The following is a 20,280-nucleotide window of genomic DNA, read 5'->3' as shown; positions in this document are numbered from 1 at the left end:
TCCAGGCCATCTCTTAGCACAGTGATATAAAGTTAAATCTTATCAGCCTCATCTTTCAAGGATTCAATTCATTGGTCATTTAAAAGGGGCAAAATCCAAATTCGTGTGAACTGGCATTATAGATTTGCCTATGTGAGCAAAATGAATGAAAGTATCACCAAGCACTTAGATTTTTTTCCAATTGTACCACAACTTTCTGTGTTTTGCCCTTACTATGTTACAACACCCTGTTGAATGTGTCTGCGGTAAGAAGTTTGATTGACTGATGGTAGTAATTCTTAATGACTCCCAGATGTCACTTAGCAATGTCTAGAGAGATTTTGATTTTCACAAGTAAGATAATGCTAGCCGGGCAGTGGTGGCGCATGCCTTTAATCCCAGCTCTCGGGAGGCAGAGCCAGGCGGATCTCTGTGAGTTCGAGGCCAGCCTGGGCTACCAAGTGAGCTCCAGGAAAGGCGCAAAGCTACGCAGAGAAACCCTGTCTCGAAAAAAACAAAAAAAAAAAAAAAAAGATAATGCTAGAGGTACCTAGGAGGTAGAGGTCAGAGGTACCTGATGACCATCCCGCACTTTAAAGATTAGCTTTCGACAATTATAATCTAAAGCTTATACAGTATAAAATATCAATAGTACCAATGTTGGGAAACTCAGATCCACAAGGTTACCATCTTAAGACAGAATAAACATTTGAAATCTTTACATAATGGTCATTTAACAGCTGCGCACAAAGAAACTCTGACCCCCCACCACACACACACAGACACACACACACACACACACACACACAGACACACACACACACACACACACAGACACACACAGACACACACACACACACACACACACACACACACACACACACACACACGCTATAAATTTCTTGAATCTACAATGTTTTTTTTTTTTCCAGCACTTTTACTGTGAGCATCTTTTTAACTCTGAGTTATGTGATTAGAGAAGAATGAGATGCTCTATGGAGCTTTCATGGTAGGAGGCATCCCCCCTGAAAGAAATTCATCAGTAAAATTCATGACCCCCTTGAAGAGAGACAGAACTGAACTTGATGACACTGTGCACTCAAAGCTGTGTGACTTGGTAAGAGTTGCACAATCTCAAATCATTTTTTAAAAATTTATCTTTGTTAATTATTCATAATAGCTGCTTTTCTGCATTTTCATGAAAATGAAAGCTGCATCTGCTCTGTGGTTGGCTTAGAGCAGTACACAAAAACATGGTTCAGATGATATTTTAAGTTATTCTATAGACACAAGGTAAAGCAACCTCTCTATTCCCTATTAATGCCTGCCTTCTGCATCTCCCCTTACATAGTTTCATATGTATATATACTAGAATACATGTTTTTCCAAAATATTCACCAGCTACCAACATTAAAAACAATTAGATCAAATGGGCACAACCCTCACTTTGGAAGTTTTCAATCCCCATAGGGTGAATTCTATTAGTATATTTAGTATTTAGTGACTGTTCAAAGTTCACATAACCAAATGGAATATAAAAATATACATTCAAAGGCCAGATCCTATGATCCTGTGAAATACAACAAAACAAAACCATGACCCCACTGGTATCTAGTATGAAAGCATTTTCTGACACAGAGAGGGGAAAGAGCAGAGAATTCCATTTGGATAATCACCAAGAATAAACCAAAAGGTAAACTCCTAATAGTTTTGGAGGCTTTCAGTGGCTCCCTTATCACCTAAGCTATTTCTCTTTGATATGAAAGAAAGATTAATTGGGTTATTATTCAATTAATATTTACTCTCATAACATTTTCTAACAGAACAGAATGACCAAAAACAAGTCAACACACTGCTAGGCAAACAGCAGGTGTTCCATATGTGTTGCTTGCCTGGTAAACAGAAGAGGATTTGCCTACCCAGGGGTGCATGGAGCCTGAGCTAATGAACTCATTGTGATGGCCTCAAGCTTCAATTCCACAAAACAACCTGTCTTCTTCCAGAATTTACCAGCTTTCTAGATAGGAAACATTTTTAGAGTAGAAATATTCTTGTTTGTATAAACTAAAATAAATATTCAAATAAAAAGTTTGTTTTCGCCGGGCGTTGGTGGCGCACGCCTTTAATCCCAGCACTCGGGAGGCAGAGCCAGGCGGATCTCTGTGAGTTCGAGGCCAGCCTGGGCTACCAAGTGAGCTCCAGGAAAGGCGCAAAGCTACACAGAGAAACCCTGCCTCAAAAAACCAAAAAAAAAAAAAAAAAAAAAAAAAAAAAAAGTTTGTTTTCTATCTCCACCTCAATTAAGTTGAAATGTAGAGGAAAAATTGATTGTGAGATTTTTCTGTGCAGAAAGAGGATTTTCATACTAATCTACCAATCAAGTTCAAATTTCTGTTACAGATTGGAAAGAAAATGGATGTTTTTTTCCTTAGGAAGCTAAGTATCTGTGAATACCACCCTTGTATTTCAGTCTTCCCACAACTTACCTTCAGGTCATTATATTCTTCCCCTATCCTATCTCTGCCAATCTCAAAAGGAAAATGTACCAACATTGATGACTGTGTGTGCACTGGGTGCTGAGTAGGCACACATTCTCCCTAAACGCCCAAGCATCGTTTCCATTTGCATAGGTCCGTAAGCTCCTGCCAGGTAAAAGATCCGTGTCCACATCCCTGTTCTGATGTGGTGAACTGTGTTAGATAAATGTCCTGGATAATGAGGTGGGACTAATGTCAGCACAATTAAATGGCTCAAGCTACCAGAGTGTTTGTACTGTCTCAGAGAGGCTACATTTCTTCTCTGAGCTTTGGATGACTCACTGGGACCACCTATGGCGTTACAGCATTCTTTCCCTCCCTCCTTTGACACTACGGAAAAGGGGGAGGTGCTATTGGTTCCTTTTTTATTTTCCCTCTTCTGCCTTTTTGTGATTAGCCTTCATGTAGCATGTAGTAGGGAAACAGGGCTACAAGGACGGGTTTTGACCCTTCCTCTTCCTGACTGCTTACCTCTCTCCTCTCTCATCAGTGGGTGCTGATAGCATGTCTGACCTCTGTCTAAATGAGTGAAAAGTAGGAAGGTTTGGACACTGTCTGATAAACCTGTACACCCCCAGGACCTTGTATGTACAGCTCTGGGCTGTGTCGTTGGCAACCTAATGACAGGTTGTCAAGTGAATAATAAAGCACTCCCTTCTAGGAGCTCAGCCCCTGCAAGAAAACACAGTACAGATGTGTTTTCATTCCCCACCTGCGATGGGCGCAGAGCATCATGGGATTTGTGACTTGCCCTTTGAATCTTCATGAATGGCATTTGCTATCCCACAGATTCTTATCAGCTTAACTGCTTAGACAATAATGCTGAGGGTACTTTGTCCATTTTTCCAGAAAGGGGCTCTCGGAATGAGTTCTTATGTTCTCGGGAGACTATAACTGAGGGCGACACAAGGAGTGTTCCTGCCGAACAGCCTGGGAAGACAAATTGTGCAAGAGAACTTGTTCCAGTTCACCCTTTCCTCCTCTGCTACTTCTGCTTTGCTTAACATTTTTGAATATTTAATACTATGCTAATTTTTCCATTCAATGTCATTTATATTCCTGAGAAGCTTTTACAGAAGTCATTTTTACCAATATTTAAAATAAATGAGGGTGTCATTTAAGACATTTGTATTGTTTAAGATTATTTGAACCTTAAAAACTTGTTTTTGTTTTTGGCTTTTTCCTCTACTGACTTTTTGTGCTTAAGTACTGCCTTCATCTTATGTCTTTACGAATTCTAACTGTAGGTAGCAAGAGAAAAATAAGATTTCATTGTGCAAAGGTTAGCCAAGTTGACTTCTCATAATTGCATTGGTAGCATTCTTTGGACATTGACCAGGCACAATGTAGTTGAAACAATGTTGTCCAAGAATTCAAGCACAGAGGGTCAGAGTTGTCTCAATGTTTTTTGGTTTTGTTTTGTTTTTAATTATTACTGGCTCAACTTTCTAGGTTTTCTATTAGTCTGAGCCTTCTGATCACAAATAATTGATCTTTTCTTGTGGCTGTTTTGTATATGAAAAACAGCTCTGAACGTTAAAAGCAATGCTAAGACCATTTACTAAGTCTGGATTTTTGTATGGATTCAGCAAGTGGTGGGGGGAAGGGAACTGACATGGGTGCAGCTGCAGGTGAGTTAAGGAATTCTAAGGCAGATTAGACATAAGGGGATCTCAGCACTGTAACCTCCTGCCACCCTCCCCCTACAGCTCTGCTATCAGCATTTGTTCATTCCACCACCCATCTCAGTAGTCCACTCTCAGCTCCAGACTGGCCCTGGCTCAACCCTAGAGAAATCACACTAATGCATAGTGACTGAAGGGCAGCATTGACTCCATGTCACATGGGCCATTTGTTGCTAGCAGAAAAATATCCAGGATAAATTGGATTTAGAGCAAATTCACACTGAGAAAGCTAGAAAGAGAAGTCTGCTTTCAAATGCTCTGCAGCTCCAAACCTCAGCTGGATCCATGAAACTCACAGGTAGTGTGCTGCTTAATTGGGAAAATTATTGTTGCATTTGCCTTTGGGTTCAAGTCATTTCCCATATTAATGATGCCAACTACCATTTTTCAGTCTTAGATACTCTGTTACATCCTAACAATATTAACAACAGCACAGACTGCCTGTTATTACTGTATTCAATCGAAATTAAAGAACTAGCTGATGAAAATACCACATACAACCTGGAAAAAAAAATTTAGCATCCTCAAGTATAGAGTCACATGCCATATACTCCTTAGTGTATTTCATTTAGGAAAAATGCCCCAAACCCAGAATGTACAAAGAAAACTGATTTTCAACCAGAGATGTTACTTTATATGCATAATTTTTTTCAAATGCATCGTATTTGAAAGTATATTCTCTTTTCCTGAGGACATGGAGAGGAATAATCTTTCTCTTCATATTATCTAGAAACATGAGTGCTTAATAAATGTTGATTTGATTTGGGACATTTGTTTTAAAAAAAAATGTGTTCTTGATTAATTCCATATATGAGCTTGATCTTAGAGTGGTTTAAATAAGAGTAAAGCCAAGGCAGAACTCTATGATCATCGCCAAGGTGTTTCTCCAGGTCACAATGCCCAAGTGCCATGCAGCTGTCTCCTTGTCCCCATGTGCCTCAGTTACCATTTTATAGGAAGATCCTGCTGAGATACCAAGAAGAACAAGAGCACAACCATGCTCCTGTAGCTCCTCCCAGCCTCCCTCTCTAACTTTAAAAGGGAATTGTTCCTAAATGGGAGACACAGCATCACTGTAAGGAGGAAGCAACAGACTAAAGGCCAAGACTTAAGGGTCTAAATCATCTCTCTGCCAACAACTCAGGGATCATTTCAAAATTCACTTAGCCCTTTTACAAGCTGCTTACTTCCTCATCTATAAACATATGAGGCTGGACTAAATCTCCCAGGCCTCTTCGAGTTCCCAAACCCCATAATTCAGACTGCCCATAAAAATAAATGTAACTCCGGATGCTCATTTTCCAAAAGTAAAGTAGTAAAGGATCTGGTCTATTTCATTAACAAATACCAGAATGTGTCCAGAACTTTGTGCGTGCTTAATAAATATTAAACACTGATTTTACCTTTCATCTGCAAAATGGGGTGAGTAATGCTGACTTAATTCCCAGAATTTCATGAGAGAAATAATAAATGAGAACAAAGCACTTTTCAGATAATGAAGTAATTCAAACAAGCTGCTTTAATAGGTCTGAGGTCTGGGTAGATGGTGCAAGAGTCAAGTGCCTCTTTTATTATTACATCTGCGGAACACAACAGGCTTTTCTTCACTTTAAGAAGAAACAATAATTATGCTTGCTTATCACCCACAAACCAGTTTGAGTAGTTTCTATGCAAATGGATTCTTCATGTGAACTTAGCATTGATCACTTCTAACAAATTCAAGATTTTATCATTACCTGATATCAAAAAGGGAATTGGCATGATTTAGCCAGTTTAGGGAAGCATTCCATCAATATCACAGGACTCTACCCAAAGAAAATGCTTGCCAAAATTACTGATAAACTGTACAGATGAGGGAATTACAGTTTTAGTAATCCTTATACTCAAAAATGAATACAATTCAGATATTGTTACTAAGGAAAATGCTGTTGCATTCTGCTTCCAGGGAGGCTTTCATGGTGTATTTCATATTCTTAAATGCTTTTGTCTAATCGATTTTATGTACTATATTTTTATAGTGTTCCAACAAAAGGCAGCCAGAAGACAATCTGATGGTGATAAGTTCTACAGTCTCCCTAAGAAACCAGGTATTAATGTTAAATTCAATCTATTTAATAATCTAAATAAGATTTAAAGGAATATGTATAACATCTCCTAGGTTATACAATTGAGTTTGATTGATTTTGCTTTGAAGTTTGTATCTGACTCCAAAACAACTATGCCATAATAAAATCAATGCATGTTAATTATTTTAATTAGCAAAAGCAGAAAATACCCCTCATTATATTGCCTGTGGTGATGTTATCAGCGCACTTGGAAGAAGACAAATTCTATAACTTGCATGAGAGCCCCCCTCCCACCCCCGCCACCTTTTCTAGATGTGTAAAGGAATACCTCCTAAGAGAACAGCTTGGTTATTTCTACTCAAGCAGAATTGGGTGAAGTGGCTGTGAATGCCAATCAAAGATTAAACCATTTTCCCAGTATATTCTTGCCTTCAGCATTTGACCCAGGACATTGAAAATAATAATTTATCATGCAGAGCAGAGTTAAAGACTACTATAATCACACAGACATAGACACACAAATGGCTCAAACAGGTGGGACATTTCAACTTCCAATATCTACTGGGACATTGATCTTTTTCAAGGATAGACTCTAGCAGACTATTTATTACAATTCTTTTTCAACAGTCAGGAACGACTAAATGTTCAAATATAAAAACCATAAACGTCAGTTGACACAGGGCTTAGGGTAGCTGGCTTTGGTAGTCTATGAGCCAATGCAGCTGCACCTTTGAAATAACTTCAGTCCCAAATTATGTCACTTTGAAGCTGGTAACAGATAATTATTGAGAAAGAGACATTTGAAATAAAATCATAAAATCACTTCACAGCAGCCCCCGGACCCCCACATGCTCCATCTCCTTTTGTGCCATTGAAGAGGCTAGGGTCAGGATGTACCAGCTTTCAACACTCACTGAACAATATTCAACACAGAACCTCAATGGACCCACTTTTAGGATGCTATGAGTGATCTCTCAAACAAAGCTGTGTTCTTAAATGAATGATGGTCACTCAACACTTCAAGTAGCATTTCCCATGGCAGCTAAGTTGTACTTAGATTGTGTTAAGGATTACTCACATGGTGCTTGAACATAACACATGGGGAAGCTGAACCTCTACTCTTCTATGAATTACTTGGATATACTGCTTGTAAATTTATATGCAAAGTACCACTCTTTAAAGAGCAGTTATCCATTTTTTTAAAACATGAATTTCATAATTTAGCCGTGTCTTGGTTCTGCACAGATTCCCGTGCTTTATTCCCTGTCTCCAGCTGCTGTGTATGGAAGCTGAAGAACCTTTAAGAGTGAGACCTGGCTAGTGAAAGTAGACCATATGGGTGGGCTTTGAGGTTTATAACCAGCCCGAGTTTGGGCAAAATCTCTACCTCTTGGTTTTCTGAGATGTAACAAACCATGCTGCAAACTCCTGTAACCACAAACCCATCTACTTCAGCATCCATCCATACCTTTTCCACTATGGGGACCACATTCTCCCAAACTATAAGCAAACAATAAGTCCTTTCTCCTTCAACTTACTTCTGTTGGGCATTTTCAACAAGAAAAGTAATTAATAGCAAAAGTTGGTACTGAAGGTAGGGTGTGGCTCCAGTAAACCTGACCATATAGTTCATAGACCTTCGGAACTAGGAAACATGTGGAGGCATTTAGAGCTGCAAGTCAGAGAAGCCCTGGAGTGCTATATGGGGAGATTAATGAGCCTTTCAGGTAGGAGTACAGAAGACCATAATGTTCATAGAAATAGAGACAGAAAAGGCCAGGCCCATGAGGTTTGAAGCAGAGGCAAATGACTGAACCACAGGACATTCATGAAGCATTCTGGCAAAGCAGCTACCCATGTTCTGAAAATGAAGGTGAGCCTGAATGCACAATTAATGAACTAAGTTGCTTTGTGGAGGAAATTGCAAGGCAACATAGTATTTAGGTTGTAGCATGTTGACTCAGTGCTTTTAGCTAGATTTACAGTAAGAGAGCAGAAAGGTTTGGGGAAATGACAAGCCCAGTTGAAGAGTACATGTACACTTTGTACTGGAACGATAGCAATGATGCCTTGGTGGCAAGACCCTACCCGTCAAAGGCTTCCAAGTATAAAACTGAAGCCCAATTTTTAAAAGATTCATTTTAAAGGAGAGCAACTGAAAAAAATAATTGGGGGTGGAGGAGATCCTGACTAGAGCATGTCTTTGAATGGGTTCCCTTGGAAATGTCTGCCTAAGAAAATTCAGTCACACATTGCACTTAGCAACTACAGGCATGATCCAAGCAGACCATCATAGCTCTGGACCTAGAAGCAAAACTCAGCATTGTCATCTGCATAGTGCTCTTGGTGTGACAGGCAGCAGAAAGCAAAAGTCAGAGTTATAAACGTTTATACCAAGGTTCCAGAAAGGTGGACATTTCCTTCCATTGAGGTCAGACAATGTGTAGCAGAATTAGAGTCCCTCCACAGAACCCCGAAGTAAGCTGTGTGTGACAACATGAATGTGAAATCTAAGTTGGGACATAGACCCAAAGGTGTTGGAAGAACAAGGAGTGTGAAATGTCTTCCAAGAAAACCTGCAGGCACTAAGAAGATCCAGCCCAAGAAAGAGGCCACATGTGTTTTTAAAAGCAACTGATCCACAGCAGTGGGTCTCAGCAACTCCATGCAGAGATGTGGGGTTTGATGTTTGCCCTACTGGGTTTCAGTATTGCTTTGCTCAAAACTTCCCCTACCGCCCTTCCTTCTTCCCTTTTGGAATCAAGTGCCATTTTCTGTTGGAAGTATACAACTTGTTCTTTGAGTTTTGCAAAGCCTCGTAGCTGCGAGTTTGAGTCTCAGAAGACTTTGGACTTTTGAATGGTACTGGTACTGATACAACTTTTGAAGTTGGATTGAATGTAATTTGTGTTCATCAACAGCCACAAGCCTGTAGAGGACTAGGGTCAAATGCTACGGTGTGGATATAGAATGTTCCCCTGCAGGTCCCTATTGATTGCACTGTTAGAGGAAACTGTAGGGGCTTGCAAATGGAAGTAGGGAAGTTGGTATAGTCTTTGATGACTGGACACAGCCCTGCTTCCGGGTTAAGCTTTCTCTGCTTCCCTGTTTTCTGAAACACAATAAGCCGTGATGCTTATATTTCTGTCTGTCATAGTTATTAAAAAGTAGCTAATGTAAGGATGGATCATAGACCTTTGAAAGTATATTGTCCCTTTGTCATGCCTTTATATCTCTCAGGAAACAAATGCAAAACTCCGAAAGAGGTTTTTGTGCACTTAGGATCACAACAGTTCCTAACAATTTAAAGAAACTGATTACTCCCATCTGGATTCCTACACATACCTAATAGTTTTATAAATAATAAAGAGAAAAGGTGGGCGTTTTGAGCTCTTTCAGAGAAAAAAATCCCCAAGTATTTCTTATTATAAATGATTCAAATATCATGGTTATAATTCAATTCTGTTAGCATTTAAGGTGAGATCTGGAAATTTCAGGATTTCTCCTTTCACAGGAGATGAAAGATGGTGGAGAACTGGGAAGCACCTGTACTTAACAGGTGCCTATCTGTCTGTCAGTTGGCCATCTGTCTGTCCCCCAGAAAACAGTTTGAGAAGAGCTGAGGGTTTCTCATGAGCCTAGAAGAACTGCAGAAAAATACGTCCCATGCTGGGATAAAATGCTAGAGAGAAAGGTGAAAGGAAACAAGTTTTACAATACACCTTAGTGATAATGCAATGTTTATTATTTTATACACCTGGTCAGATACTTGGCTAATTTGCTTCATAAAAGTCAGTTTTCATTAGCCTTTTAAAGAGATCTCTGAGGACTAGGATACTAAAAAAAGTCATATGTTATTTGATTTTTTTTTCATTTTTATTCTTGAATCCAACTTATTTGTAGCATTTTAAATTAGTCACAGTAGGATATTACTTTACTTTTAGACATCAAGAATTCACCAGAATAGAACAAAATATTGTGCTATCTCTAAAAGTAAAAGAACATCAGATCTTAGGAAGGTTTTTTTTGTTTTGTTTTGAAAATCTGATGACTATAACCTCCAGGAAAATCAGTTTTCAGCATGATCAAAAAAATGATAATTAGGATCTTTATAAACGTACTAGGTACTTAAAAGGTGTTATTTTAGTCTTCATTTTCTTCACTATAACAAAATGCCCGAGCAGCCAACCTGAAGGACAGATTTATCCTGAATCGTGGTTTCAGAGGTCTCACTCTGTCACGGAGGGGGGAGTGACAGAACAGAGTACTTCCTATCATGGCTGCCAGGAAGCCGAGAGAATGGCCTACTCCCTCCAGTTTTTCTGTACTTTGTAAAATTGAAATCTCCTCTAGAAATAGCACTGCCACTCAAGGAGCAAGCATGCAACGTATGAGCCTGTGAGGAGCATTTCACATTCAAACCATTCAGCCATACCTCATGAAGCTGTTTTGGTATTATGGAAAAATCACTGCTTCCTATAGTTTTCAGAGCATCCTTCAGCTATTCTGGGGTTTCATCAAGCAGTAGGAAAGACAGTAGATGCTTCCCCAATGCTGATGTCTCTGGAGGGAAAATGGCGGGGGGAGGCTTGTGAAGTGATCACGAGTTAAGATTTTATAGGGGACCCAGACAGGTTCCCTAAAAAGGTTAAATAATGTATTTCTTCTACTGTATGCGGGAAGGGAAAAGGGCTCATAAGAGCCAACTATTTCCCCACGGAAACTGAAAGCATTCCAGAATCTCTAAGCTGAAGATTGCCAAGGGGTTGCCAGGAAGTTACATTATTGCTGAGCCAAGGAAGTTTCCTGAGGAACAGAAAAAACAAAATTAATTGGCACCATTTCTGTGGGAACTCAAAGGAATTCCTTGACTCCAATTTTACATCCTGAAGAAATATGAAGGGAAAGTGCTAAAGACTGGCAATCACAGATAAAAGTTTTCATCAAAATGCAGCCCTAAAGTCCATTTTCCCAAGTTGGTTTTGAAATCAGAAAATGCGAAAGAATGATATCACAGATAAAATGTGCTTCCAGTCTACTCCATTTACTAACCCTGAGTCCCAGGGGCAGGCAAAGGTGTGTTCATCAGGACCACAAACCAGAGAACTAGATCTTGTTGGTATATTTGGAATCTGCTTGGGTTCTGAAGTCAGAGTTATGCTAACCATACTCACAGAGGACTGATTCATTTGTGAAATTCTCACTAGGGGAGGGTTTCTGCATCCTTTGGGTGTTGGCCAAATAACAACCATCCTATTAAATAAGCTTGTTGATATCAGGTGTCTAGACTATGATGGAGACATCCTCAAAGTTTACTAGAGGCATGTGAGGCTGCCACTTCAAGAACGTGGACACAAAATTAAGTAATAGTCTCAGCTTCCATATTGTCCATGTTTCCTAGACTTGTTTCTGTTGGACTCTTCTTTCCATGCCAAGACCAACTCCATTTTGCTGTCTTCACTATTGTTTCACTGCAAATAAGAAACACAGCAGGGGCTGGAGAGATGGCTCAGTGGTTAAGAGCACTGACTGCTCTTCCAGAGGTCCTGAGTTCAATTCCCAGCAACCACATGATGGCTCACAACCATCTGTAATGTAATGCCCTCTTCTGTCCTGCTGTCATATATGCTGTATACATAATAAAAAAATTAAAATCTTTAAAAAAAAGAAAGAAAGAAAGAAAGAAACACAGCAACCAATGAGCTGAAGCATTACCAAACAGCCTCCTAGATCATGATTCTCACCCATAACCTGCTCACCTCACAGTTAAGTAATGGACCACGAAGGATGTCCTGTTGCTGTAAGTCAGGATAAACCATAATTTACAGGGGTATGTGGGTAAGAGCATGCCTGCTCTAATCAAATGTTTAGGGCAGACACCTCCAGATTTAGATGAGCATAAGATTTATAGAACTTCCAAATTTTGGTTACCTAAACCATTCATATCCTGTATATAAATGTAAAAATTATATATAAATTTGCCACATATAACTTTTGCATTATAAATCTTTCCTGGTGGATTTTTATGTTTGATATACATTTCTTTAAAGTCACAATTCAATCTAAGGTATAAAATGAAAAGATTTCAAGACTCATTTTACCAATACCAAAAATCTGAAAGATTATTTGTGATGAGAATTATTTTGATATATTTAATAATTGGTCACTAAAACTTTACTTAGTAACTTTGAGTTTGGCTCATTTGCGCTTATCAGTTTGTAAACCCTGGCATGGTCTCAGCCCAGTTCTTTACTCCAAACTACAGAATTATTATGGACTTGTCTTCTGATGGAGTGTGAATGTCCATGGAAAAGATTTAGTCAGGGCACATATTTTTATGTGTTCTCAGAGTACACAGTGCTTGGTAGTTTGATAAATGTTAAATAATAAAATTGTCTTTAAGCAGGAGACCCAGAGAAGCATGGAAGGTATTAGTCTTATGTGGGGAAAAGAGACTTCTGAGCCCTGTGGTATTTCCATCAGGCTGTTCTTGCCAATTCTGGATATATTAAATAGAAAAGAGGGAAAATTGTCAAAATGTGGTCATTTGTACTCCATAAAAGAATAATGGCTTCAGCTGCCTTTTCCAGTATAACTTATATTTCCATTTGTCATATTGCTCACAAAAGGGAATTTTTTTTCTGTCAAAGTTACACCTGAAAAAAATTTGTATGGTTTCTTAGTTCTTCCCAAAATGGGACTGTTCTAGCAGTGCACATTGTAACTTCTGTCAGAAATAAAGGCAAAACCGGAGAAATAACAAAATTCCTAATAATAATGAAGACAAAATCTAAAAATTGAGTTTGAAAGAATCTAGGGATAGTTGCAATTTTTTTGAAGGTGATTGATAAAATCAATGTCAGCAGTATACCCTGGAAGTCTGTGGAGGAAAGCAGCCATTTTCCCATGAAGGAGGGAAGCTATCCAATCTCCCCTTACCCTGGAACCCCAGATATCACACTCTTTAAAGGCTAATGTTAAAAAGTGATTCTCTTCAACTTTTTTTTGTACATGCACAAACACCCTCAGGTAGACAGCAAGAAGGTGTGAAAATGATGTTTATTTGTTAGTTCCTTGGGACCCTCAAGTAAAGCTATATGATAGAGAGAAGGGATAGGAAAGTATTCCATTGGTTATTTGTGCACAGATAGGAATTTATTTCCAGTAAATCATGTCCCCTTTCTATGTGAAAAAGCTGCCATACCCAAACACCTTATTTATGTGTGGCTTCTATCAAAATCCTCTCCAGTTCTGGGTCTGATACTAAAATATGACCTGAACACAAGAAACAAAACCAAAGGACAGATATGCTCATGGAGACACTTAGTGCTTGAGTTTGCCAGACATGTTTTTACACACCTGCAATCCTGGCAAATGGAAGACCAAGGCAGGTGGATGAGTTCAAGGTCAATTTGGACAGCATAGTCTCAGCCCAGCCTGTGCTGCATAGGGATACCATGTCTCACAAAACAACACCAGGAAGAGGCAGAGGAGAAGCCGGAGGAGGGAGGGAGAGAGAAGGATCAAAAATTTTAAAATGTGGGTCTTTGAATTGAATTTCCACTTACTTAATTTAAAACTTAAAGTCAGTAGTAGGCACCCAAAGACAAAATGCAAGAGACCAGAAGAGAAGGCGGGAAGTGTCAGAAGGTAAAGGACTCATATGTAAATTGAATAAAAAGCAACAACAGAGTCAGGGATTATGGTCAGGCTAGCATAAAGACAAAATAGGTTAATAACGTCCCGGGGAGATGACAGAATGACAGTAATTATATGACTTAAGAAAAGTGCTGTGTGGTGGTGAGGAGGGGAAGCATAAAACACACCAGAACGCAGGCATTTCAATAGAAAACCGAAATCTGTATTGATTATAGCTAAGGGGACAGATGCTGAAAAAAGTCCAATGTTTGATAGAGCACATAATGGAGACGGTTGGTTCTCAATGAAGACTAGGAAGAAAACAGGGGGTGGGGAAAAGGTCTGACTTGTATGTGAGAGGTATTTTTAAAGTAGAATAAAAGACATGGCCAGTGACTGAGTTGATAGGACAGGGGTGCAATTCAGATTGACCGGACTGTCTGTGGTCCAGGGAATACTACAGAAAACTCTCTAGTCTTAAACACACCACAGCAAATCTGAGGTATCTGAAAAATATTTATCACAAATTTAACAGTGCATTGTAAAGCAAACACAAAACAGGCAGGCATCACAGTGGGATGGGGATTTTGAGGGAGGAAGTGTAGGGTTAGGAGTGGGAAGAGGAAAAAAAGAGGTAGAAGAATAGGTGTCACCAGAATGTAATATATAAATGTATTAAATTGCTAAAGAATAACTTTTTAAAAGAAAGAAAAATCATACTCAGGTCTGCACCAGGTCCTTTGTGTATATATTATAGCTGTCAGCTTAGTATATTTGTAGGCTTCCTGAGTGTGTGAACAAGTGGGTCTCTGAATCTTGTGCCTGCTCTTGGGGCTTTTTTCTTCTCTTGGGTTGCCTTGTACAGTTTTGATGTGATGGTTTTAGTTCTATTTTGTCATGTTTGGTTGTTATCTTCAGAAAGCCTGTTCTTTTCTAATAAGGGATGGGAAGGGAGTGGAAGGAGTAGAGGGAGGGGAAACTGTAATCATTCATGAGAAAAGAATCTTGTCTTCAATAAATGAAGAAAAAAAGAAAAATCAAAGTAAGTTTTAAAAATTAGAAATCTCAGTAACAAAAATTGGATTCAATGGACTATTGGGATTATTTGAAAAAAGAATGCAAGTTAAGAAATTTATATTTAGTTAGGTATTCTGTTCACATAAAAACAATAGGTTTCACTTGTCCAAGACTTTAGAAAAGATAGCAATTCATTGCTATCAGGTCGATCTGATCTAGATAAATCCTGATTGAGACTCTTCTCCCAGGTGATTGTAGGTTGGGTAAAGATGACAATTAAAATTAATCATCATAGGCAATGTCTGAATGTATGTATGTTTATTTTTAAAGGAAATTAGCAAAAGCCTATGGCAAATATAATTGAGAGAAAACATCAATAAGGAAATCAGAGAGAAAGAAAGGAAGGGGGAGAGAGGAGAGAGAGTTGGAAAGAAAAAGGCATTCCTCTGTTCAAATAGGTAATTTTTGTATTTTGAAAGTATGTTTCATAATATTCCTGAATATTTCCAATTATAATAAAGAAAAATATTACTTATATCTAAATTATAAAAAAAGGTTCAGATCTTCTAGACATTATATAAATAAATATCCAACAATGATGAAGACGGATTCTCTAATTCTCATTAGATAGATTATTTTAAGGGAGTATGCTATTAAAATACCCTCAAAGGTATCCCTGGAGGTGAGCCTCCTAGGTGCTCCCAGATGTTCTCAAGTTGACTGTCAATACTACAGAAATGACTGAAACTCTCATGGTTGGTTTTTGTTTGTTTTAATGAAGCAATGTAATACTGCCAAAAGTACCACCATAAGGGCACTTCACTGCTGCTGAGAGTGACACATCACTTCTAGGAAAACATGAGTGGTTGAAAGGACCCACAGCTTTAAACAAATTTATATGCAAAAAGACCACACATTCAGAATCTGTCACAACAAAATTAACAACAGGGCAGGCAGGGTAACAAGTGGGAAAAAAAACTCTGACAACATCTGATTGTACCAACCCTAGAAAAATAGCTTCCAAGAGTAGAATGGATAGATACTTCACGGACTACAAAAACTGAGAATTCAATGAAGTCATTCAAAACCATGTTTCAAGGAACAACAACGTGAGGTTCTTAGGCTGTAACACCAGAGGAAAAAACAGTCAACAGCCGTGTAGTCCTAAATCAAGAAAAAGATAGAGGAAAGGAACACTCAAAATGAAGAAGCACCAAGACATGCACAGTACTTATTTCTGAGGAGTCTACTAGTGAGTGATTATCATCTCTGTTCTTGGTGCTATGGTATCTTCTAAGTGATAGGGAAATCTGTGACTTAAAACAAATAACCAAAATGAAGCAATAAAAAACATATATGCAGCCCTCAGGTTAAGGAGAGGTGGAGGCTTTATTTGGAGTTTATAAATAAATCTACGGTCCAGGTATCTCGCAGCTTACCCTGTGGCACTTGGTGTAGGTGCCTACCAGCTCTCAAGCACATCAACAAAAAACAGCCAGATTTAAATCTGACCATTGACTAAGTCATATTACCAAAGAGTTCTTTAAAATGTTGTAAATTAATTTGCTGTGAAAATATAGTGTGCAACATGTCTGAATCTTTTTACCATGAAAGAAGAAATGGCTATGGAGAGTGCTCAGTGGGTGACGTGCTCATTATACAAGCATGGACCTGAGTGTGGATGCCTGGCACCCACATAAAATGCTGGGGAGAAAAACATATCTGTGATGACAGTGCTAGAGGCAGAGAGGCAGGCAGATCCCTGGATTGCTGGCCAGGCAATCCAAGCCAAAATGGAAAGTTCTAGATTTAGTGAGAGACACTGTTTCAAAAAATAAGGTTGAGATGCAACTGAGGAAGAGGCCTAACATTGATCTCTGGCCTCCATGCAAATGTGCACCTGTGGATGCGCACACACAGAAAAAACATAGGGAGAGAGGGGAAGAGAGAAAAATGGGGGAAGAGAAAGACAGATGGGCAACAAGAAGGGGAAACTGGAACAGGAGAGAAAAGAATAGATAAAAATGGACCAGAATGTCTTTACAGTGTGGGGTAATTCTTACTATAGTGCATACCCTTCAAGGACCAGGATAGTGCTCCATGGGGGAAGCCTACTGGGAAAGGGTAATGTTTTTCTTACTATAAAATCAGCATAATATTACAGAAAGTTGTAGATTGAAAGAAAATACTCTTCCCAATTTATCATCTTTCAATATGTAGTAATTTTTCCTTTGATACCTACTTTTCTTCTGTGTGTGTTTTTATCATTTATGCACTTATCACTATAGACTAAGCCCTTGAATGGGGCTGTCATCATTTTTAATATATTCTTTGTAGCTACATGATATTTGCCAAATAAATACTTCAGAGTTCATATTGGGCTTGTTATCTAACAGCAAGGCCTTTTAAGTTTTTTCTTTCCAAGGTTTTAGTAAAAAATATTCCAACTCACTAACAAGAATTTAGTGCAATACTTTCTGACCTGTTCTATTTATTCAAATATATTGACTATAAGAGGTTACTTGTTGCTTCTGTGGACAGTATTCAAATCAAATGAAAAGATGCTAAAAAGAGAAATTACAGGGAACTAAACCATTAATCTGTCTTGAGGCTTCTGCAGTAAGTGACCAAGGGTTTCAAACATGCAGCTAGCAGTATGACCAAAGCTTTTTTATGAAAATGATGTAAAGATCATACTAAGTCTTCTAAAAGTAAACAGAAATATAAAATTTGAATGAAAGAAAAATCTGCCGCCACCACCTCCATTAAATGGTAACCTTGATTTGATAAAAGAACCCATCAACACTGCCAAAATTTACAGGTTCTACATTTAGAATAACGAGCCTGTTTGAATGAGAAAGTAGTAAAGCTTCCAGATCAGTTTTCTTTGGAGCTTGTCATGCTTAATAATAATTGATCAAGGCAGGTGCTTTATTATATTTTATATGAGAAGGAAAAAGCAGGTTTGTGGAAAATTAGCTTGTCCACAAGCAACTCACTTTTAGGACTTGAAATTGGAGACTTTTGATTTGGGTCTTTTTGTTGTATTATGGAATTGTGAAGGACCAAAACATATTTCTTTCTGCCCTGAAGTCATCTTATTTACAATTCAAAAGAATTTGAAATTAAATGGGTATTGAAATGAATATTATTAAGAATTTGAAATTAGATGGGGTAATCGAAATGAATATTATTAAAAGGATTCAGTTCTTTATTAATTTGTATGTGTTGGGGGAGTGTCACAGTATGTGTGTGGTCAGAGAACAATTTTACAGAGTCCCTTCTTTCCTTCTACCTTACATGAGTCTCAAAGATCGGGTTCATGTTTCTAGGTTTGGTGGTAGGTACCTTTACCTAATGAGCCATCCCAACACCCCCCAGATGTAGTATTTTAATTCAGTGAAACCTGTATGTGAAGCAAAATTGCAATTGGCAATTTCCTGGGACTAGTTTACCAGAGATACCTTCTGTGAACACAGAAATGTAGCCACATGGTTGACTTGAGATAAAAATGGATTCCTGATCAGGCAAAGGGATAGCAGAAGTGTGGTACTGACTAAATGGTATAGCTTTGCACTGGTGGGATGGCATGTAGGTGCTGCAGGAGCTTGCATCTCAGGAGTTGAGTTTGTGTGGAAGCCTGTCAATAGCAAGTAATAGAAAAAGCAGGATCTCAACAGCTCTTTGTGCTTCTGACTGCACAGCCAGTTGGCCCTCTGGCTGGCCTGCATTCTCCAGTGCCCTTGGGAGTCTGTGCTCCGTCGTCCCTGCAGGAAGATTTAGTGTAGAATCTGTTGACATCTTGTTAGTTCTAGGGAGAAAAAAACTTCTGAAAAGTGAAGGAAGTCCATCCAGGAAACCAGAATGACTAGCCATGGAAACGATTTAGATGCAAGGCAACCATCCAGCAGACTCCTCTGGTGTTCCTAATCCTGGACTCACTGTGAGAGGCTCTCTCAAAACTGAAATGGACACTAGAGATCAGTCCACACAGTCTAGGCTTGAGCACCGTTTGGGTATTTAAAAGTACTGCCTAGAGTTTAAAATAACATTCTTCCAGAAAAATAATTTTTAATCCATCAGTGACCACACTGCTAGACTGGAGTACTCCTCCCCCACCTCCCAAATCTTTGATACTATGACTGAATGATGGTCTAGTTCCTTCCTTTGTTAAAGGATTCCTAAAGATTAGTGGGCTTTCCCTCCAGGGCTAGGTAACCAAATACTAGATGAGCAGGATGGTTTTCTGTCCTTCCTCCCTGGGCATATTCAGAAGTGACAGCCTTTTAAGAACATGCTTCTTCTGAGACATTACAATGGATATGCTGAATTTATTGGCAATATAGAAAGAAGTTGCAATCTCAGAGGAGTCCTGAGGCCAGGCAGGTGGCACAAATGTGTTATCACATGGTAACAGGGATTGAGGTGGTCTGGAAAGCCCATAGCCTCCCCAAAGAGATGTGGGTCTGTTTACGTCTTTAAATATCACAGTGGGTAAATTAATTTCCCTGTGTCCTGCCAGTAGGCTCCCCACTCCAGCCTCCATGTCTCATGCCAGCCTCCAGTGTTCCATTGGCATCCACACAGGACATGGGGCCCTCCAATCTGTGCTACACGAAGAGTACATTGTAACCTCTAGAATAACGTTTTCAGAAAATAGCATTTCATTACCAAGAGAGTAGGTATTTACTTCCATCTTCCAGGGATAAAGTTCCAAATGACACTAAGTCTTTTGTGACATTTAGATTTTTTTTAACTGAGATCTCTTTTCTCAAAATTAGAGATAATGGCTCTTCAACAAATGTTTAATATTAATGGCATTAATATTTTTATGTGTGGCAGGCATTAGACTAAGTCATTTGTCCATATAGTCTCCCTATTTTAATTTATTTGTCTATTACTTTTAGAAAGCTGTGGAGGACAATGAGATTTGATGCATGTATATAGTGTCCTATGACCAAGGCAAGGAAGCTAATGGTTATTTCTCCCTGGATACTTACGATAATTAGAGTCATTTTGGAATAGTGTGATAGTTCAGTGTGTATGTACACTACATACTGATAAAATCACGGGAATTGATGTTTCTCTTTCATTATCGCTTTGGGTGTGGAAGCTTCAGCCTCCTCCCCTTCAGCAGCTCATAAAGTACATAATAGGTTGTTGTGGGCTATATTCACCCCCTCACTGTTCACTAGGATTTGTTACTTCTCTCTAGCTATGTGTCCATTCATCAGCCTCCACATGCCCCTCCTCTCCACTACTTCCCAGCAGGTAGTATTTATATGTGAATATAAATGTGAATTATATCTTCTGACTGATTTTTGTAGCAGTCTCATATGGGAGGGAACATGAAGATTT

General features: G+C 38.8%; 1 protein-coding gene across 4 annotated transcripts in view; it reads left to right on the top strand.

Annotated features, from left to right (window-relative positions):
- The window catches only part of Bank1 (B cell scaffold protein with ankyrin repeats 1), a 248,059-nt gene that overhangs the window by 210,092 nt on the left and 17,687 nt on the right, over positions 1-20,280 (top strand). For all 4 annotated transcript variants that reach the window (XR_013052383.1, XM_076575036.1, XM_042279976.2 and 1 more), the window contains one exon: positions 6,220-6,288. Coding sequence is in view for 3 of the 4 variants with exons in the window: in XM_076575036.1 (XP_076431151.1) it covers positions 6,220-6,288 (69 nt within the window). In the remaining variant the exon portion in view is untranslated. The remainder of the gene's footprint in view (positions 1-6,219; positions 6,289-20,280) is intronic.

This window comes from Peromyscus maniculatus, chromosome 6, assembly GCF_049852395.1.
Source record: "Peromyscus maniculatus bairdii isolate BWxNUB_F1_BW_parent chromosome 6, HU_Pman_BW_mat_3.1, whole genome shotgun sequence".
In the NCBI taxonomy this organism is placed as follows: Eukaryota; Metazoa; Chordata; class Mammalia; order Rodentia; family Cricetidae; genus Peromyscus; species Peromyscus maniculatus.
The sequence above is the reverse complement of the archived record's forward strand: the minus strand, read 5'-3'. Positions and strand labels throughout refer to the sequence as shown.